This window comes from Natrix helvetica (assembly GCF_964273705.1).
Source record: "Natrix helvetica genome assembly, chromosome: 1".
Lineage (NCBI taxonomy): Eukaryota > Metazoa > Chordata > Lepidosauria > Squamata > Natricidae > Natrix > Natrix helvetica.
Window position 1 is genome coordinate 168,392,493 of NC_138548.1, and position 23,415 is coordinate 168,415,907.

Below are 23,415 nucleotides of genomic sequence, written 5' to 3' on the forward strand. Positions count from 1 at the left end.
TTCCTACACTGCTGTAAGCCTTTCCATTGCGTGTATGCTTGTGATGGAAAAAGAATTAAAATTATGTATGTGTAGGTTTATTGAGAACTTGAAATAAGTTTATACACATCTTTGAATACATCATTTTAGTATTTTGTAATATATTATTGCTATACATATATCATGGAGATATACCTTCTTTAAGTAATCTTCTAAGGAAGTGGCTAGGTGTTCCTTGTTTGAGGTAAATTCTCCATGATCAGGAAACTGTTTGATCAACTGATCTACTTTTTTCTCAATGTAGTCCATTCTTTCCTGAATCCCAATCATCCAAGAACTGGAAATGCAATAAAATCATGGTTAATGCTGGCTGGTAAGTAAAAGTGTTATGCTATCTATGGTATGTATTCTAATGCTTTATATCATAATTGTTTACTCTATAGTTGCTCTATTTTCAAAAAGCCCAGTAATAATGAAAGCAAGAGAGCTTAAGATATACTGTTTTATTCCAGTTCTTATTTCCCATTTTTACCATAGGTGGACCTCAAGTTATATCTATAAGGATTTTGTAGTAACGTTCGCCCAGGAGTGGGGAGGGAATGGGGATTTTGCAGTATCCTTCCCCTGCCACACCCACCAAGGCATGCCATATCCACCAAGCTACACCCACAGAACAGGTAGTAAAAAAATGTAGACCCCACCATTGGGCTGTAGAGTTGAGCTTGTTGCCAAGTGCCCAAAATGGTGTCATGTAATCAGGCGGGTACAGTCACGTAACTTTAAAATTAGGTTGTTTTGAGGGCTCCATTATAACTTTGAACAGTCCCTATTGACCACTTATAACTCAAGGACTACCTACATAATTAGCATTGCCAAACACTCTGAAAACATTAAGTATCATATTTTAATATAGTACACCATTTAGATGGTTTTATCAAAATTAGAAGCTAAGTTAAAATGCAGTTTAAAAAAATAGATAACTGCTTCTATTTCAGATCCAAATTTTAGCTGTAAAGAGTTTACTTTTTTTTACAGACAATTCACGATGAATATTCTCCCTGTGAGTTTTAAGACTAGTACATAGTCTAAAAATGTTATTTTAAACAAAAATTAGTACACAGTCATGTGGCAAAGAACCAACAAACACACTAAATGTTTGAGCTCCAGGGTGCTGATTTATAATAATGCAAAAACAAACGCGAGATAGTTCTCTTCAAACTGCTTATCACATACAATTAGGATAAGAAAATTGCGCTTAAGGAACAAATTGTTGCCTTCAGTTAATTTATAATAGAAATTTTCTCTGGCAAAGCATTGTGAAATTAAATAGCAACACAAACTCCATTAAAATATTAATAGTGACCATGAAAATCATTTGAGGGCCTAAAAAAGAATTGCATTCTCAGTTGGAACTTTATTAGCTCTGAAAGCCCCTGTTCAGAACAAAAGTATAGTTGCGAAAGCTGAACAGAAAAATATCACTCTTCCTCCCCCCGCCACCCCCTTAATGATGATTGGTGGAAATATTCTGAACTGGTAATGGGCAGAATTTTCTTTCCTTAATACAGAACAGAATAACCATAAGTACCTTAACTAAATGTCATTGAAAACCAGCTGTTCCTTTATTTCCATTGTACCGATGTAGGACCTATTTAAAACAATCCTATTTTCTATCAGGACAATTTCTATTTACTCTAATGATACTGGAAGATGAACAAGATCAAAGTTTTCCTTCTTTGTCCTCCTGAGTTCTGCTCCTTCTAAGCTTAAGTGGGCAAGCAGAAATTGGCTTGCAGGTTAGCCATAGATGCTCACATATAGATGTCACTGCTTTTGCTTATATCGTGTTTGCTTGTTTGTTTGTTTATTCTTATTTATAGCAGCATCCATGTTATATAACAATTTACAGTCATTTATGCTGGCTCACATATTGCTTGTCTTAACAATGTTTATAACACAGAAATGAAGGTACTACTTTTACTGATCATAACAAGGCTTGGAGTCTTCACCATTGAGAAAATCTAGAAAAGAAATCAGCTGGATGGCCTCGGAGAGACGCCCAACAAAAGTCTGTAGAATCACTTGGAATCCTAGTATCATAAATGGATTTTTTTGTATGGGACGGGACGGGACGGGGGCAGCACCAAGGGAGGCTCATTCAATTTCATTGTACACATGTTGTGCTTCAACAATAAAGGTTTGATTTGATTTGGATGAGGGCAATTACATACTAGAAGAAAAGTAAAGTGTCTAGAGCAGTGATAGAGAACCTTTTTTGCCTTGGGTGCCGAAAGTGTGTGCGCGATAGCATGCGCGTGCCGACACCCATAATGCAATGCCCACCCGCAGTCCCCCCTCATGCATGTGTGACCCTCCCCCGCATTCTCCCACCAACCTTGCACATGCACGCACGACCCCTGTTTTGATACTAGCAGGCCTCTCTGAAGCCTCCTGGGACCAAAAACAGGATGCAGGGGGCGCATCTCCCCCACCCCTGTGCATGCATGTTCTAGAACCCCCAACCCCATGCATGCACGTGCATCCCTCAGCAGAGACTCAAAAATCAGCTAGCCGGCGGGAGGCGTGTGCGCATGCGTAATGGAGCTAACCTTGGTGACAGCTCGCGTGCCCGAAAAGATGGCTCCACATGCCATCTGTGACACACGTGCCATAGGTTTGCCATCATGGGTCTAGAGGCAACTCTAGGCACTCTGAACGAAGTGAGAAACCCCAACCTAAGCAAGAAGACTACACCCAAATTGAACACAATAGGGAACTCTTTCCATAAAAATGACCCTATTTATGAACTTAGAAGCCCAGATTTGAATTTCTGTATTTTGAGACTTCATTTCAACACTATTTAACCATTGGAAGAAACATAATTTCCCAATAGGGATTCTCACACCTATACATTTACACACCTAGTTATTTGCGGGATCGTATCCTGCCCCATACATCCCTTCGGCCGATTCGCTCTCACAGAGAGGGACTCCTCCGGGTGCCGTCCACTAGGCAATGCCAGCGGGCGACGCCCAGGAGTAGGGCCTTCTCTGTGATGGGCCCGACCCTTTGGAATGACCTCCCCCCAGATATCAGGACTATCACCGACCTCCGCTCCTTCCGTAAGAAACTAAAGACCCACCTGTTCAATCTAGCCGGCCTGGCCTAATTCCTAATTCCCAATTTTAGTTCCTCAAGCCTGCATTCTTTAAAATTTTCTAGGGGTATACTTTTAGTTGTTTTTAATTTCATTTTTAATTTTTAATTTTTGTACAGTTGTATGAGGTTTAATTCGTTTTTAAGGGTATGGGATATTCGTCTTTTGTATTCTTTTTAATGACACACCTGTACACCGCCCCGAGTCCCTTCGGGGAGAGGGGGCGGTCTAGAAATATTGAAAATAAATAAATAAATAAAGTATGTGCAGCTCTCCAGTTATATATTATACTTACCTGTGGGCATCTTGTTTGCTAAGTAAAGCTTGTCCCTTCTGAAGAGCATTGTCTGATCCATTTTTAATTTCTTTTTGTAGTTCCTCATGTTTTATTGCCGAAATGGGCAAGCTGAAAACTTTAGATTCAAAAAGCTTAAGGGAAGCCTCCACATTTTCAAGTATATCATATGCCTGTCAAATTTAAAAAAAAAACAGTTTGAAAAGGTTACAAGAAGCATGGTGATTGCCAACTACCATGATTAAGACGATTGTTTGAAAAACATTCAAACAACTGTTTTGAAAGTTTTGAAAGACTATTTTTCCTCTCTATGACATTATAGAAAGAGTATATAGTGCATTCTTATTTGGTTGCATCCTTATTTGGTTAACATTGTAGAATAGAATGGAATGGAATAGAATAGAATAGAATATTGGCCAAGTGTGATGGGACACACAAGGAATTTGTTTCCGTTGCATAAGTTCTCGGTGTATATACAAACGACATAATCATAAGATACCAATAGGAGAAGGTAATAGAAAAGATGAGAAGGATAATAGTAATATATCCATACTAAATGGTTAAATATCCTTAGGCATAAAACGTAATGTAGTAGTTAGGTATTTAGCAGAGTGATGGCACAAGGGGGAAAAACTGTCTCTGTGTTTTGGCATGCAATGTCCTATAGCAGCAACCTTAGGGGAGGAGTTGAAACAGTTTACATCCAGAATGTGGAAGGATATAGATATTTTCTCAGCCCTCTTTCTGACTCGTGCAGTATACAGGTCCTTGGTTAAAGACAGGCTCATTGCAATTGTTTTTTCTGCAGTCCTAACTATCCATTGAAGTCTGTATCTGTCTTGTTTGGTTGCTGGGCCAAACCAACATGTATGATATTAATGTGAATATTGACCAAAAAAAAAAAACTGCTACAAGATTTTTTAAATTCCCCCTTTTTCTGAAGTCTCCATGCCACCTTTTCTTTATTATTCCAGATTATTCTCCCTGCCATTAACAGCAGATCTGGGAAAAACAATCTTATCCCACATTCAACTAGTGGAAAAATTCTATCAGATCACAAGTCCCCTGTTCACAGATGCATATTATTAGTTTTAATCCATTCTGCTTTTCTTATATTATAAAATCAATTCTTCGTGGCATGTAAGAGCTCTACATGTGTGGTTATTTTAATTGCTGCAATATGTGCAAATGATCTTTATAATCTAATTTCAGCTTTGATATAATTTTATTCTCTTTTTCAAATTGGACACTTCATGCCATAAACATGAAAAGTGAAGTTTAGACAGCAGTAAGAAAAGACTCTTAGAGAAAATATCAACAATCTATCAATTTTTCGGCCCCAACATCATCTACGTCCAGCCCGATTACCCAAAAGACACCATTGGCTTCATTTTTACAACCTAAAGCGACTGAAGAAAGCTCAAAGGAACTATCAGTTGAGCAAATGTTTCAAACTCTCTTAAAGGGACAGAATAAACTGAAAAACAACTGGCAGACCTAAATGATCAGCTCAGAGAAACGCAACAACAAACAACACAAAATAAACAGAGAATAGGGGTGCTGGAGGAGGGCGTGCCTGGGCTGAGGGAAGAGGTTAAGGTAATCCAGAAGGGGAATGTAGAATTTGAAAACCATATGATAAAGGTGGAATTTGAGAGAATGTCTTTTTTCTTAGATTCCAAAACTTTCCAGAAACAGAGAATGAAGATCTCAAGGAGATTATGACCACAATTTTAGCAGAATATATTAAAAGAGACAAACAACAACTATGGTGGGATATTGATTTGATCTATAGGATTAATTCAGCATACTCTAGAACACACAACATGCCAAGGGAAGTACATGTTAAATTTCTTAGAAAGACCACAAGAGATGAGGTCTTAGGAGCTCAAAGGGTGGGACCACTAAAATATAAAGACAAAGAAATAACCATTCTTAAACAGATTCCAAAGAAAGTAAGAGATAAGAGGAAGAAATACTCCTCTTTAGCAAAGAAATTATATAACAATGGAATTTGGTTTAAATGGTTGTTGCCAGAAGGAATGCTAATTTTCTGGGAGGGCAGTAGAATTAGAATTAACACAGTTGCGGAGGTGGAGGCCTTTATTAAAAAAAATAGTGCCCTCCTAGATCAAACAGGGGACAGTACACAAGATGTGAAGGAGGGAGGGGCTGCGGCTCTGCCAGCAGACGGGGGGAGGATGCAACACTTAGAAGATTCAGATCACAAAAATGAGTTGAAACATTTTTGCAATTGTTGTTATAATGTAACTCTCGGAAGTGATACAAAAGATGATTGAATATATTGATGATTGAATGTAAAAACAAAAAGCTGCCAATGTTTATTCAAATTTTGATGTTTTTTCTTTTCTTTTTGGTTAAAGTTGTGAGATTCGGGGGGATTTCTACCTCCTGCATGATGTAGCTGTCAAAATTTTTCTACACCTATTTACCTTTTCCCCTAAAACATTTGTAAAAAACCAACAAAATTTTTACAATAAAAAAAGAAAAAACAATCTATCAATTTTATGCTATAGATTTTTATAACATCTCTAAGGATTTGCTTTCAAGTCAGAAAAATACAGTTCCAAATGATATTATATCCAATACACAGGTAAACTCTATATTTCACTCAAACTTCTCCCTACATCTTTTTCCCACAGAATGGCCAGTCAGCTATCTCAAAAAAGTGTATAATGGTATCATTTTATTAGCCTTTTCAAATAAATTCTAAAGTTGTCATAATAAGTACCTACTGATGCCCTATGATGTTGTGGAACCTAACCCTAACCCCCACCCACCAGAGAATGAAATATTTTGGGGGATATTAAAAGAGGCAGAATATTATATTTCCCCAAAGGGGAAATGGAGAAAAATCTTAACAAAGACAGAAAGCAGACCCAGTTTTCCTGTCATAGGAAAACAGCCTCAAGCAGAAGAAACAGGTGGTTTGGAATGGAGATTTTGTATCCGTTCAGAAAGACTGGGCCAATCTATTCATAAACAAAATGCCTTCAGTCACAAGTTTCCACAGAAGACAGGAGCTGATGGGATTAAGAATTTACATTCCCCCATCCCAATTCTAAGGAGAGGACATGACCTTTAGGACATAATAGGATTTACCCACCACTATTAGAATAGCACAGGGACTAAGACACTGAGCTTGTCGATCAGAAAGGTTGGCAGTTTGGCAGTTCGAATCCTAGCACCACGTAACGGAGTGAGCTCCGGTTACTTATCCCAGCTTCCCCCAACCTAGCTGTTCAAAAGCATGTAAAAATACAAGCAGAAAAATAGGGACCACTTTGGTGGGAAGGTAACAGCGTTCTGTACGCCATCAGCATTTAGTTATGCCAACCAAATGACCACGGAGACATCTTCAGACAGTGCTGGTGCTTTGGCTTTGAAACAGAGATGAACACCCTAGAGTCGGGAATGACTAGCACATATGTGTGAGGGGAACCTTTACCTTTATTAGAATAGCTCACTACATTGCACAACTCCCTGGAGCATCTCAATCAACAAACTCCAGAACCCTATAAAAATCCATCCACACACTCAGTTATTTTGTCAGTCACCCCAGAAACATGCTGCTGTCATTGAAGTTTCTGGAAATAGACAGAGACCTTCTTTCCTTGTAGCCAGACTCCATTTTATTTCCAGTGACCTTCTCCCAGCTTGGAACCAGACTGGATTTCTCTTTCTATAGTGTGTTGATTCCAAACTTCATGACTACTTGAATGAAAACAATCCATTCTATTGGATTTGCTCCAATACTTTTCCTACTCAAAAGTAAAACACCCATCACACATTGCCAGGTGAGCAATAGATGGATAGATGTTAAAAACCCTTTATTATTGCCAATCTGAATATTTTCTGTTCCATATTATGCTGATAAGAGATATACTGGAATTTTTGAAAATGCTATGATCTTGAAGTAGAAACAGTAGATCTGTCTTATGAACAGAAAGCTCACTGCTGAGATCAAAATTTTCTAGATAAATTATAAAAATAATATACTTATAGCTAATTTTAAGATCTTTTTAGCAATTGTCAATTTTTCTATCACTATTTCAGAGTACTGGAGAATAATCACCTAATTAACATGGTCAATGCTAAGGGATGCTCAGAATTGAATTCAGAATATCTGGAAATTCTAGCACTCGCCTCCTCAATAAGAGGTAATATTTTCAGTCTTACTCAAAATAACCTCTTCTTTGAGTGAAGTGGAAGAGACAACTATATTGAATAAATTTTCATTCCTACTGTTAATTGAATGCATTGGTTGTTAACATAAAGGAAGAAAAACTGAATTGGATAATTTAAATTAGTTATCTCAGAGCATTGTAAAAAAAAAAAAAGACCTGAAGATTAATTAATTTTCCAAAATCACAGCAGGGATTATTCATTATCTGTATCTGCTAATGTAATTCTAAACAAAACAAAACATGAACTCTTTCTCATAATTAAGCTATTCAAATTCTAGCCACACAATGAGATTGCTTTGATAATCAATGTTTTTAACACGTGGCAAAATAATAAACAGTGTGCATGTATATCTCTGTGTGTGTGTGTGTGTGTGTGTGTGTGTGTGTGTGTGTAAAGACTCCTCTGTGTGTGTGTCAAAGGTGAGTTGCTTCCAGTTCAGCTAGGATCACCTGAACCGGTAGTAAAAAAAATTGGCAACTCACCTCTTGTCTGTGTGTATGTATATATGTATGTATTTATATATCTATATGTGGTATACACACACACACACACACACACACAGAGGAAGAGGAAGGACTTAAGAGAGAAGTATGGAAGAAGACCAAATGTGGGAGAGTTATGTCTAAGATTGTTATGTAATGGAGTTTGTGATGTCTGTAACTCAGAGTTCCTCAACCTTTCCAGCTTTGTGGACTGGCGGGAGAGGGGAGAGAAGGGATGGTTCTGCATGAGCAGCAGGCAAGTGAATGGCCCCTGGTAGTGGACCGTGGCCCAGGGATTGGGGAACCCTGCTGTAAATGACTTTAATGTTCATCTGTGGAGACATTCATTTAAATGGTTAACAGTTCACCATCTAGTTCTCCACATACTTCAGCCACATAAAAGTGCCTAGAGTACATGAGAATTAAGGTAGAGAAATTGCATGGATACAATAAATAAAAACAGGATTTTGCCACCTTACAACAACATCTCCTTTGGATATTGTAAACTTACAATTAAGTTGTTCAAAACATTTTTGGAGGGGAAAATGTGCCTCATTATTTTTGCCTTTTCATTATTTGTTTACGATCAAATTCTTTGCTGGAAAAGTATGTTTATTGGGCCATTGATTTATTTATGCTGGAATCTGAGGCACTCTTGTTAAAAGAACTCCATGTTGCTTTGCTCAAAAGATCTTGATATACACTATTACACAATCCAAGATATGGCTTCAATCAACCATTTAAACAGGTTGTTTCTGAGTTTCCTATACATACAGTAGTCCTCTTAGTCTGTTATACCTGAATCTAAAGTGCCAAATTACTTAGTTCATGAGATACCCCAAGATGTACTAGAAAACAGATCCTGCATGGCAGATTTTAATAGCCAAATATCGATTCAGACATGGAGTGCTTTATCGAGAATTGTACTGCTTAAATGCAAACTCAACCTTAAAATGATAATCAGCCACTATTTCCTACCATCTTCTCCTTGGACAAACTCAGCACAGATATTGTTGACTCCATACAGCAAGCAACATCATTGATTATTACTCTTTCATTATGAACCACAGTGGCACAGTGGTGAAATTGCAGTATTGCAGGCTACTTTTGTTGACGGGAGGCTGCCTGTAATTTGGCAGTTCAAATCTCACCAGGTTCAAGATTGACTCAGCCTTCCATCCTTCTGAGATGGGTAAAATGAGGATGCAAATTGTTGGGGAAAATATGCTGACTCTGTAGACCGCTTACAGAGGGCTGTAAAGCACTGTAAAGCGGTATATAAGTCTAAGTGCTATTGCTATTCTTACCCCGAGGCAGCTTTGTTTGACACTTATTTCAGCTGTTGCCATTCTCTGTGCACCACAGTATATTTTTGTTCATTTTGTATCTCCTTATGAAGCAGTTATGGATCATGAACAAGATTTGGGGTTGCTTGGCTTTAACATTTTTCCTATGTGACATTAAGCATATCTGTGCTTCCAAAGAGCAAGAGAAATTTCAGGTCACAAAGTGTGAAGGGAGAGGAACTGGAAAAAGGAATTTGCTAAGGTTTTAACTGCATATCATCCTACCCCACAAGGGCTTCAAAGCAGACACCTGTTAAATTGCTTCTTTCTTGGCACATTTATACCAATCATCTTGGTCTGTCTCAAGTGAAAGTGGATGATTCAGCTGTTGCAGGACATCATCAAAAATAATGGGTCCAAAAGAAACGTTAAGCTGATGTCACATGTTTAGTTAAATGATGGTTTGAAAGTAGGGACTTGGTACTCATTGCTAACAATTTGGCTGGTGATAAACTTGAGTCGATATATAAAAAGTATATGTGACCTTATCTTCTGGAGCATTTCTGAGTCTTTCTTTGAATTATGGTAGCGTTTTAATTAAAATGTCAAGCATCTTAGAAAGGTTCCATCTCATCTGAACTGCAGCGGTGTGGCAATCCCTTCTACTTCAGACTGCACAACTGCTGCATCTCACAGTACAGAAACTCCTTCACCAGAGAATGCTGGAGCAGAGACAGTAGCTTAGTGGGAAAGCTGGAAGCTCTGAAGTGACCTTCACACAGGGGATGGCAGATTTATTAAAACACCTTCTAGAATTCATGAAGTAGTTTTGGGTGAGGGCTGTGTGTGTGTGTGTGTGTGTGTGTGTGTGCGTGTGTGCATATGAAGAGAGAGAGAGAGAGAGAGAGAGAGAGAGAGAGAGAGAGAGAGAGAGAGAGAGAGAGAGAGAGAGATATTTGTAAGTCTATTTTTTCTTTGATATTGAAATATTTTCAAACATTAGAAGAATGGTTTGTCATTGTTTCTATTTACAAAGGGAACAATGTAATGACTTGTAGTAAACAGAAATCGGAAGGACTTGGGAGAAAAGCCTGAAAGAGTATGTGTTATGTATTGTATATAGTGTATAGTTGTCAGTTGAAGTTCTCATTCTGGTCCTCTGTTGGAGCGGGAAAACTATCTCTCCTGATCGGTTGTTCGGCTGATCATTTTCCTATAAAAGGAGCTGTGTCAGCCAGGGAGTTTCAGTTGCCTCACAGGCAGTATTGAATAAAGAGCTGTTAGAAATCACTCTGGCCTTGCCCTCATTCATCGCCCAGAACTTAACAGTATGTGAGTGCTATGACTAAAACTGTTATGTAATAAATAGTTTTAAATTGCAACTTAGTCTAGAATCCCTAAGAAAGAACATAGCACCTCCCATAGCTATGCTATCCACTACTTTAAGCTTTCGTCTTTTCAGTTTAGAGCATGGGTCGTCAGCCTGGTCCCTACCGCCCACTAGTGGGCGTTTTGGGATTCCAGGTGGGCGGTGGGGATTTCGGAAGTTAAAACCTCCTTTTGTGCGAGTGGGCAGGCAAGCGCAAGCGCGTGCACAAGCAAACACGTGGGAAGAGGAAGGGGAGGAGTCAGTGGTGGGTTTCTGCCAGATCGCAATGGATCGCATGATCCCATTGGTCAATGAACCCGGAAGTAAGTTCCTGCCCCGCCCCTTTCACCGGACGGCGTTTGCCTTCGCTCCACCAGTTCAGGCACGACCGGATAAGTTTCTCTTCTCAGAAATGTCTTCAGTGGAGCAGTGGCAGCCTGGCAGGCTGAGCCTGTGTCCCTTTCAGGAGCTTCACTGAGGAAACTTCTCCGGTCGCGCCTGAGCTGGTGGAGTGCAGACAAGTGCCGTCCCATCGCCAGGGAAACAGTGAGTGAGGTGAATCACGTGGTTGCTCAGATCACACGGACGCAGCCCGAGAAGACATTTCTGAGAAGAGAAACTTCTCCGGTCACGCCTGAGCTGGTGAAGTGCTAGAAGGGGGGGGGGAGGAGCAGAAAAGACAAAAAGGAGAATGAAAGGGAGAAAGAGGAGGTGGGGGATAGGGGATCCTTGCTGCTTTCTGAGCTTGGTGGTTTTCTTACAGACATTTCATTACCAAACTAGGTAACATCATCAGTGCTAGAAGGGAGTGGGGTTGTGGGGCAAGGAGGAAGAGGAGAAGTCGAGTAGAAACTGATAGCAGGGACAAGCAGAAGCGGAGCAGAGCAGTTGCAAAATAGGAGAAAGAAAAGGCAGGAGAGAATTGTTGTTGGCTAATAATAATAAGTGGGCTAACTAGCTCAGCCTTACTTTTGTACATAGCCCTAAGGAAGATTAAAAAAGGAGATAAAAAGGAAAAGCACCAAAAGAAGAGACCTTCGTTTGTTCCTTACGAAAATCGAACCAGATATCAAATATTTAGTCTCGCAGCATCAGCCTCAAAGATCTCATTAATCACTAGTAAAGCTAATTTCAATTTACTTTATTATTTTCTAATTAAACTTTATAAAGTTAAAAACATTATAAACATGCATAAAGTAGAAATAAAAAGATAAATGTATGTACATTTCTTTTTTTTAAAAACACCCTCCTTTCTAAAAAATATTCCGCACTTGCGCAAAAACTGGTGGGCGGTAAGGAAATTTTTCCATCAAGAAAGATCCATTAGTGGGCGGTAGGTAGAAAAAGGTTGACTACCACTGGTTTAGAGTAACGTAGTTAAACTTTGGACTTCGAAATGATATTTAACTACAACTTTCAACATACATCACTTATTGACCATGTTGGCTGTGCCAGAGCTAGCATCAGGACTTCCACTTCTGATTTAGGGAATATCTTATGTCATAAAACTAATATAGTCATTAAGATCTTCACAAAGAATCCAGTTCCCATTGTCTTCTTTGTTTACAGTGAACCAGCAGATGAGCCTAATGGAACTAAAATTCCCAAGGAAATCCCAATTATTACAAATTCTTACTGGTGAGTGGAAGATGAGACCCTTCCATCTGTTTGATCCTTTGGGCTTCTGGAAAGGGCATATTAAACATGAGCTGCTTTTGTGGCTTGACATCTTAATCATCAGTTAGCTCCATAATTCATCTGCATATCGCCATCCCTTTTCTTCAATCACTCCTTCTAATATTGGAGCATCAAAATCTGGACTTACAGCACCAACTATATGGCATCAGAAGTTCTTATAAGAGAAATCGTTTTTCTTTCTTGGAATTGTCCTTGAATCTATTCCATCTCTTTTTGTCCTTACCATCTGGAAAGTACAGCTGCCAGAACCAAAAGAGGCTACCATAAATATCTCCTGTATATCCCTAATACATTGACATTTTTAAGGGTATTAATTATAAGCTTTTAGCGCACCAATCATAGCTGAGTAGCACAGAACAAACAAATAAAAACTAATTTGGGCTCTTCACCACATAATCTTTGAAAAGATCTAATGGTTTTAGAACATTTTATAATTCTAATGAGGCTCTCGGAACATGTTTTTTAATATAAAAAACAATTTTAAGGAATGGCTAACTACCTATTCTGATGCTAAAAATATAAATTAAATATAAACAGTAAAGTAATGAGAGAGAAGTTCCCTCTATTTTTTTTACATTTTATATATTTATATATACATTTTATATATTTTACAAGAAAATATAAAGAAAAATAGCATTGAGTAACTCTCTCTGAAATGGAAGCAGAATTTAAACATTAAAATAACTACAGCATTAACGCTGAGATTCACATAGAACAGGGCTGTCAAACTCCCGGCCCACAGGCCAGATGCGTCACACGCTGGCCACGCCCACACTTGGTTTAGTGAAGCGGGGGAAGTCCTGATACATCACGTGACACCACCATGATGATGTGAGTTTGACACTCCTGACATAGAAAATCAAATCTTGTAGACACAGCTGTATGTGGACTAACTCTGTTGAAAAAAAGCCTTCTTCCTTATACAGTTCCCTACTCCATTTCGATTTCTAGATTATTTTGGTGAAGTTAAAAAACTACAAAAGGGAGAAAACACTCCAAAAGTACAGCTTTAAATGTAAACATTTAATATTGAAATTCACCAGAAATAATTTTCTACCCTTTTGGAATTTTAGGCCACTTTTTAGAACCTTGTGCAGGAGGTGCATGCATAAAATAAGAGTTTTGAGTGGTATGATTTTCCTTGAGCTCCAGAAGTGGACCAGCCACATTTTTTTTTTCATTTTGTCAAAATTATTTTAGGTAGATAAGAACATATTTTGTTTCTACCAGGAGTTCCAGGAGTCTTACTATAAAACATCTAAACTAGAGCTCTATCAATAGCTCACCGTTCTGCCTACCCTACATGTTCTGTTTCCATGAATGCACTTCCATACTTGCTTACATAAAATCTTGCATGGTATACCTTCCATTTCACACAGACCCAACACATCTAACCATGTTTGTGTAGAAATAATAAGAGATTGGAATTACCTATCATTAATTGTTTTCATCTGACTTGCCACTGTTTTGTGAGGTACATAATGTTTTACAAAGCTCCCTGGGATCATCATTCATGGCTTCTTCCAAGTGGTTTGGAAGATGGCAACTTCAATTATCAACCAATTACCACGCAACTCCAATGCCCCTCTCCTGGTTTTCCCAATATGATTGACAGTAAAGCAACAGCATTCCTTGCTTTGTCTCTCTCTGCATATCTCTATCATTTAAAGTTAGACCATTCTTCGGTAGTTCCACCCCATCACCTTTATTGAGCTGAATAAAGTCTGTTGAACAGTGATGGAACTCTACTTACCCAGTAAGCTATTTCACTTCTACTGCACTGGTGGTCTAGAGAGCTTTGGGATAGTCTGTTTTTTTTTCCTAGGTGATAACTCTATCAGACCATCTGCTTGGATAAACCTACCTTCTGCACTCCCAGCTGAGAATCCACTTTCAGTTTTCTTAGTAATCCCCACTGGGAAAATGTACACAAACAGAAATTTAAAAATAGGAATTGGAATTGGGCGCTACTGTTATTTTTTGCAGTCTCTGAGAAAGCAGGAGAAAGCACTCATCAGGAGAAAGTGCACTGACTGATTCAAGATATTTTGGGTATTTTCCAAAGGTTGATTTCAAACTGTTTTTAAGGAATTGTGTGTATAAACCATAGCAGTGTGGAAGGGCTCTTAATAAAATTGAGGAAGACACCAAAAGAAGCATTGCTGCCAGAAAGTGAGACAAAATCTTCAGGTTGGTTTGCAGATGCTGCCCTACCCACTTCATCTGTTTATCAATAGAGCTGCAAATCTAAGGGAGCGTAAGCCCTTTTTTGTTTGGCTTTACAGTGGGTTTCTGTCAGGAATTTTAAGTTTTGACTAACCTTCCTTGCTGCATTGAAGAAGTCATTGGCTTCTTGTAACAATGCTTTCCGTTCTTCAAAACAGCGATTTACTTCTTGTTCCAGTAAGTTCATTTTTTTATTCGAAAGCTTTAGATGCTCTTTTTCTGCATACTCCTCTGAAAGCAGAATTCTGAGTGCTTCTGATTTTAATCCTTGCATAGCAGAATTCCATTCCTGGGAAGAGAAGTGTGACTCAGTTAATTATCTGTCAATGGTGATTTAGATTCAAGTTACTTGATTCACAACAAAGTAATCATAGATAAGAATAATATCCGCACTAAGAGAAAGCATCCCATGCATCAAAAGATAACATAAATAGTCACAAGAAAATGCACAGAAATCAGCTTGAAAAGAATAAAAGTGAAATATTTAAGGTGATAATAATCTAACAACAATAAATATTCCTTCCATATGTAATGGTTGTCAGGGAAAGGGGTAGTTAGATATCTCAGGACAATGAATTTCAAAACTGAGAAGTCTTTATTCACTCTGGAAAAATCTATCTGCCAATGCTAAATTATTTATTAACAATCTACTTTATATTGCTGTTTTTGCACTATTTGTAAAAGCAAATCAGCTTGCCTCCCGGTCCCCCCCTTAGTAATGCATGTATTACTTCTGCATAGAAATTGTTATTTCTGATTTCTCCTCGTGTCCCACTGCGATGCTTCAGTGTGACAGGTGTGTGTATATTGAATATTTTGCATTAGAGATGTCAACATTAAAGATTCCTTAGAAGATATTCCATACTTATAACTGGAAGATGTATAAGATAGCACTGAACTCATTACCAGGAACCAATGGAATGTTCATAGTAGTGTAATAAGCAAAGTTGGCCAAAAGATTAGAAGAGATCAATCTACATTCCAATCCCCCAAAAAGGGAGACTAAGCAGAGTGTGAAAACTACTGTGTAATATCTTTAACTTCACATGCTAGAAAAAAATAGAGAAGACTCTTATGTGAGTAGTAGACAAAAGACAAGGACTACCTGTACAAAGGTAGATGGATTCAAGTGCAGCGTTGATGGGTGCACTGTTGAAAGATTTGAAGGACCAAAGAAGGGGCAAATTGTCATAGAGAAAATTTACACATTTGATTGTTAAGAGTCAACGCCTACTTGATGATACACAATCAATAATAAATTACATTTAATCTGCATACTTAAAAAAGGAGAATGCTATTGGTTTCTCTTAGAAATTCAAAAGTCATTGAATTTTAAAATACTACAATTCTTTAAATGATCTGTACTTAAGGTCAATAAGAAAATGTAATGTTATATTTGGTTTCTCAAAGCTACCACATTTAGCTTTGAGGAGGAGACACTATAACTACATATCTGAAATGCCTGAATTGTCAGTTGTGCTACTGGCTTATAGCACAGGTATACAATCAACATTACTGAAACACTTACATGCTGTCTTCAGGCCCTTGCTAAGAAGGCTACTGAATTGTAATTCTTAAGGTGACAAAAGAAAGAAATTATTGAGAATATACTTAATTTGTATGCACTGATCTGATTTACATTCAGTCGGGTTTTTTGCTCTGACCTCTCCCCCCTTTTTTGGCTTGGTATATATTTTGAGTGTGGCTTTTTGTATGCCAGTCAAAGATTAAGATGACTTTTGATTTCAAAACAGGCATTCATCCCTTGCTTTTGTTAATATATTGCTTGGGAACAGGTAAACATTTACACATGATGTGGTCAGTGGTGGGTTCCTACTGGTTTGGACCAGTTCAGCCAAACTGGTAGTGGTTTGTCGGCCTGGGTCTCTGGAATCGGCAGCAACCCAGGCCTGCCACACCCCCGAACTGGCTCTCAGGGTGTCCCTGTAGACACCGCCATCTTGTTTTTCAGTTCTGCGCATGCACAGAACCCACCCCTGGGTATGATGTATGAAGTATTTCCCATAGTCTGGCCTTGTTTTATAGAATAGAGTACATAAGTAAACTACGTAATGCTGTAAATAAATAAAAGAAATAATGCTGAAAGTTACAGCAATTATTCTTCACAGGAATGGGACATATGTTAGGCATTTAATGCCTATGCCATTATAATAATTATTACATCATCATCATCATCATCATCATCATCATCATCATCATTATTTAGTAATGCTTCTTTTCTATCATCTCTTTTGCTGATTATATAACAGTAGGACTGAAATAAAAAGGAATTAATAGAAGTCCTTGAAAACAACTCATGTAAAAGTCCTGATTTAAGAATAGATTGGGATTCAGGTAAAGATTTCATTAGGGATCGTTTTATCCAACAATACTGAACTTAAAAAGAAGACTCAAGAGAAAAATGCACGCTATTTTGGATGAGATAAAAAGAAAAGAAGAAGAATTAAAGAAATTGCCAGAAAGGATAAGCATTTCACATCAAATTAAACTTTTATAGCAACAGCTATCTATGTGAACAATAAGAGAACTAGAAATAAAGGTGAACTATGGTAAACAAAAGAATTTTAAATCTGCCAACAAACCAGGGAAATGGTTAGCATATCAATTAAGAATTTAAGAAGAGAGAGAGAAAATGAAAATGATTCTGAAACTTTAAGATGGACATATTATATAAATAGACAATGTGGCTATACAAAAGTTTTTATGTATTACTCTAACTTGTATATAGGACATGATATTTTCTTGGGAAAAATAGACAATCCTTTAAAAAAAATAAAATTTGCCAAGACTGACAGAGAATGAAAGCTAGATTATGAATGAACTTAATAACAACTAGAGAAGCATCTGAGGCTATAAAAAGCAACGAGGAAAAGTACCAGGACTAGTTTAAGTATAATTTATTTATTTAGATTTCTATTAAGGTGTGCCTTTGTGTACGTGTGTACACAGACACCCAAAATTTTTATCCTAGTGGGTGAATATGCAAAAAAGCTTTTTAAATGATTGAAATGCATACTTTAATTCAGAAATTTTTAAATCAGAAAAATTTCTTCAGGGGTTGACTGATAAAAAGCTGGAAAACACTCATGGATGTTTGCTTTTTTACTGGCTTGACAGGAGCAAACATCCCCTTAGTAAAATCTGAAGAGCTACTGAGTTCTCAGCAAATTAACCCTTTTTTTCTTTTCTGATATTTACTTCCTAGCTTGTTTTATACGGATGAAAAAATGTATTGCACCAATATTTGTGACTGATGTGCAAACATTAAAGCAGAATATCCTTAAATGATGCCAACGAGTGCATTCTTAGTTCTGAAACTTTAAGATGGAAATACTATATAAATAGACAATGTGGCTATACAAACGTTTTTATGTATTACTCTAAGTTGTATAAAGGACATGATATTCTCTTGGAAAAAATAGACAATCCTTTAAAAAAAAAATTTACCAAGGCTGAGAGAGAATGAAAGCTAGATCTAGATTTTAAGATTGATTTTATTATGATGGGGATCATTTCTCTCTTAACCTGAAATTGCATCATAAGGCTTCAGGTTTCAAGGCCAGAGCACAGTTGTGCATATGAAACTATCTCAGTCATAGCCATTTTCCATTTTTTTAGCTTCCTTGTAGTCTCTCAATGCCCTGAAGCTAAGGTTATTAGAATAATAATAGGATTATTGGATTGAATCTTAAAAAAGCATTGAAAGACACTGCTGAAAAAAGGAAGACCAAAAAAGAGAATAAATTGTTAATTAGAAGAAGGTAGCTGGAGCAACAAATGATCAATGGTCCACATATTTTCCTTTGGGTTTTTTGCAATTTTTGAACTACTATTCAGCCAAAAATGCCTTATGGTCTATTCTTCAGTTTTTGTTCAATTTGAAATATGACTGATAGCAATGATTAGTTGCCAACCAGGATCTGTGAATATATATTACTCACTGTGAACAAGACCCTAATGTAATAGATCCCTGATGGCTAACCTATGGCATGAGTGCCAAATGTGACACTCAGAGCCCTCTCTTTGGGCACGCGTGCTGTTGCCAGCTGCTTTTCTGGTTTCCAGCATGTGTTCCGGCCAGGTGATCTTTGACCGTGCCACAGCAGCAGAAATCTGAAGTGGTGCGCATGTGTGTGGCGGAAACCCAAAGATCAGGTGGCCGGTGTGCATACTGGTCTTTGGGTTTCCAGTGCTTTGGTGCACACGAAAACTAACTGGCCAGCACACATGTGCACGCCCTAAACCAAAGGACTAAGTGGCTGGTGAGCGCATGTGCACTGGCCACCTGGTCTTTGGGTTTCTGGTGCTCTGGCACATGCATGCGTTCTGGCACTTGGTACCAAAAAGGTTCGCCATCTCTGTAATAGACTCTCCTAATGGTGAATTAAGTTATAGAAAACCCCATTTATAAACAAAATGCAGAGTCTGGTTCTTAAAGTACTATTCATGTGCTAATTAAAAATTTACTTGTGGAAAATGCTTGCTTAGAAAAGCTGAAATCATTAACTGAAAAGAGTTTTAAATAGAAATAACATTTATAAATTGGTCTCCATAGTTAGTTCCTCAGTGCCAACCTAGCAGATAAATTTCAATTAAAATTGGGTTTTCTTTAATAATACCCAGCTCTCTGCTTTTTTTAATCTTCAGAATAGTTAGGAGTTTAACCTTTGGATCAGAGTAATAATAATACTGGACAAAGATTGAAAGTTTAAGGGTAAAAATATAACTCACAACATCTACCAAGGGCAGAACATCTGTTTCATAAAAGCCTCACTCTTTAGAATCTCTTCAGATAGCATTCCATTCACTTACAAGCCACATTTATTATTTAATAGTATGTATATTTTAACAAACAATAACACAGGATCACTGTACTTTTAAAATAAAAGCTGATTTGCTCCTATCAATTACATTAAGTCCTTCTTTCCATTATAGAAATTTTGGAGTCACCCCTAATTTCTTACCAATCTGAAATATTAATTATTGAGTATTTATGTGTGCACTGAATACTAATTGGGACTAATAAGGTCTTTTTCACTGATTTGAAACCCACATGGCCAAGTGTTGTGGCCCAGCAGCGGCTGGCTGAGCTGTTGGTGGACTCTGACAGCTCAGGCCATTATGGGACTGCTCTGGAGGATGAGGAAGACTCTGGAGGGTGTTTGGAGTCAGAGCAGGAACTAGAGAAGCCTGTTGGCCACCAGGGGGCATCTGAGTCAGGGAGCAGTGAGGAGGAACAGAGGGAGGTTGTCCCTGATGTGCGTAGGCATCGAATTGATAAGAGAAAGGAACAGCTGTGGAGAAGACGTCATAGAAGAAAGTAATGACAGCTGGTTAAGGGTGTGGCTCCTCCCAAAGAGTTTATAAGTGGAGCGACGGGAGGGGAATCTTTGCAAGAAACAACAGTCCATATTCGAGCCATTATGAAAGCCTTCTGTAAGTTTTATCTTGTGTTCGTGAAGAGAACTTTCTAGGCTCCTAGCCAAGGGGTGGCTTTATTTATGTAATTAGTCATGGCAGACAGCCAAGCCTGGGTCTGCATATTCATTGGAATCACGGGACAGAACACCAATATTATATTTTATATATTTATTTTTAAAATGTAACAAATGCCTTTCCACACAGCCAAAAAACCCAAAATACTCAAGGCAAACATGACTGAGATACTAATGAAAATGACACATACGTTAAGTCTACCAAATTATGGGAAGGTTTTATACAAATTGTGGGTGTGCCTATCATAATTTTCTACCTACCCTAAATCCAAAGAGCATATTAAACTACGAAGACAACAGTTTAAAAGCATTACTGCTAGTGCTTGCTCATTCTTATTCAGGTGTTAGGTAGCATTACAGGCAGTTCTCAATTGACAACAATTGGGATCAGAATTTCCATGGCTAAGCAAGGCAGTTGTTAAGTCAGTCATGCCCAATTTTATTTTTTTGCCATGGTAGTTTTGTGAATCACTGTGGTCATTCAGTGAATCACTGCAATTGTTCAATGAATCACACGGTTATTAAGCAAATCCAACTTTCCCTATTGACTATTGATAGATGGCTGGGAAGGTCGCAAATAGTGATCGCATGATTCTGGAACTATGCAACTGTTGCAAATACGTACATATCAATTGTCAAGGGCCCAAATTTTGATCCCATGACTGTGGAGATGCTGTGACAGTCATAAGTGCAAGGACCAAGTTTAAGTCATTTTTTCAGTCCCCTTGTTGCTAAATGAATCATTTTAAGTTGACTATTAAACCTCTTTAAACCTGTCCCCCCTTAGTTAAACCTTTTCCCCTAGATTAGTGGTGTCAAACTCGTGGAATCATGTTGCCACGTGACATATCATGACTTTTTCCCCCTTTGCTAAATCGGGGGGGCATGGCCAGTGTGTGAATCATCTGGCCTGCAGACCATGAGTTTAACACCCTTGCTCTAGATGTTTATGTATACTATGTCCACCCCAATTACTCTCCCCAATGAAAAGTTGATATCATTTTGAAGGAAGCCTACCCTATCCCTGTGGTCACACATATTGTCTCCTTTGGAGTAAGACTAATTATAAGTCGGCCAACCCATACATCAGCTTCTGAAGATATTGCTTGTTTTAGAGGGCCTTTCATGGAATCAGTACTCTTAAATACAGGGATCATGTAATATGTGACTTGTCCTTCAGATAAATTCTTTCTTAGTCCCAAAGATATTTTTTCCTGGCCATCTGCTGAGAAAAAGTTCTGAAGTGTAAGATGAGTTGTGGAATATGTCTGTCTTACAACAAAGAATTCATCGTCATTTGGTTTGGTCATAAATGCTGTGTTTTGAAAGCTAAGTGGTATTTGTAGCAAGAAAATGAAGTTACATGTTTTCACCAAAACCAAATAAAAATCTGCTATTGCTGTCTTTTCAATTTCTTTGAATAACTCCAAAAACATTTAACCTTACATATAACCTTTTGTGATTCTCCACAGAACAGTTCACGCTATTTCACATTATGTCTTCAGAGAAAGTAACCTTTTAAATTACTGCTTTCGGTGTTCCATTCTCAACTCTTGATAGATCTAAGATTGAACTTGCAGTTTTTTTTAAAAAGATAAGAAAAGGTAAGGCGAAAATGGAGAAGAAATGATGCTTTACTAAAAAAAATAAAAACATTTGGACCACTTGTTCTTAAGAAGTTGTTGGGCTTTCAAAATCATGCACTTGTTAAAAACAAAAACAAATGTTCCTTTGAAAATCTAGTTGCAAAAAGGAGTTGTTAAGTAGAAATTAAATTGGAATGATTAACTTTCTCCTTTTAATGGAAGGCAACTTGCTAGCTCTTCTATAGAAGATTTTACTAGAAGTACTAGGCAGATAGTTTGTTAGCTGATTTTTTTTCCTTAGTGAAATTTAATAACATGCATTCTGCCATGAAATATGCATGTCATCCTGTTAATGATGGAGCAAACTGAGAAATATCTGCGCAATTCATTTTGTAAAATAAGTTAAAACGAAAGAACCAATTTTATCAACAGTAACCTCAAAAATTATATCTCCAAAGCTGGTTCATAACTAAATTAGAAAAAGAGCTGCAACGAACGCAAGATGGAAAGTTAGCATAAATCTTTAAACAAATAAATAAAAGGGTGATTGCTGAAAAAGAAGGAAGATCATGAAATTGCCTTTCTGCATCTTTCCGTGCTTTTGTTTCCATAGCCAACTTTAGCACCAGCTGGAAGACAGGTTAACATAGATGGTACAGATGACCTTCTGTATCATCTATTTCCAATTTACAGGTTTCGCCCTAAGCAACAGCAAAGGTAGGAGAGAAGAAAGAACCAGGTTGGGAATGTACTAGGCAACAGATTCAAGCTGTGCACTTTTTCACATCAGAGCCATGATCTAGATGACCTCCAGCTGTTTGTGAGAGACAGCCCAGGCACAGCATCTGTATTTGGGCCATTAAGGGATGAATTATTGTTCCCTTTGATTTTGCATCAATTGGCCTGTATAAAAATACATACATTAACATTGCAGGCATTTTATGAGTCATTATGCACAGGTTACAGCAGAGGTGTCAAACTTGAGTCGTCACGGCATCGTCACATGACTTATTGTGAGTTTTTCCTCCTTCACTAAACCGGGTGTGGGCATGGCCACCACATGACGCATCCGGCCCATGGGCCATGAGTTTAACAGCCCTGGGTTGCAACATTAAACTACTATAGTTTCTATTTAGCCATGGAATTTGTTGGATGATTTACACTATTTGCTATTCGTTAACTTATATAGATAAAATGGTGGTGAGGGAAGAAAAATGCTTATGTTCCTTTGAATGAAGTTGGAGATCATGCATGTATATGGGTGAGATGACCTTTCAGTCTTTGGATTGCCTGAAATCCCCGATTTTTTTTTTTTAATGAACTGATTTCACTGGTTTCTATATATATTTTTTATGGAATGCTATTTTTATTGTTGACATTTACTTTACCTTCGAGCATGCTACACATTTTGCTAGAAAGAACAAAGCAATTTCAGACTGAGCTGAGAAGGATGCTTCCTTACAAGTAATAAGAAAAGCTTCATCTTGAAATAGGAAAACAACAATAATTTTTTTAAAAAGATAATGGTAATCAGATTATGTAACCTTAGATAAATATTTTTTTAAAAAATCAATGTCTTAAATTAAACTACAATATTCAAAAGAATAAAAAT

The 23,415-nt window shown here is 37.6% G+C and overlaps 1 protein-coding gene across 4 annotated transcripts in view; it reads right to left on the reverse strand.

Moving 5' to 3' along the window:
* CCDC141 (coiled-coil domain containing 141) overlaps positions 1-23,415 on the reverse strand; it is a 144,514-nt gene that overhangs the window by 58,995 nt on the left and 62,104 nt on the right. For all 4 annotated transcript variants that reach the window (XR_014173901.1, XM_081936510.1, XM_081936509.1 and 1 more), the window contains 3 exons: positions 14,796-14,990; positions 3,432-3,604; positions 175-316 (listed from right to left, as the gene is read on the reverse strand). Coding sequence is in view for 3 of the 4 variants with exons in the window: in XM_081936510.1 (XP_081792636.1) it covers positions 175-316; positions 3,432-3,604; positions 14,796-14,990 (510 nt within the window). In the remaining variant the exon portion in view is untranslated. The remainder of the gene's footprint in view (positions 1-174; positions 317-3,431; positions 3,605-14,795; positions 14,991-23,415) is intronic.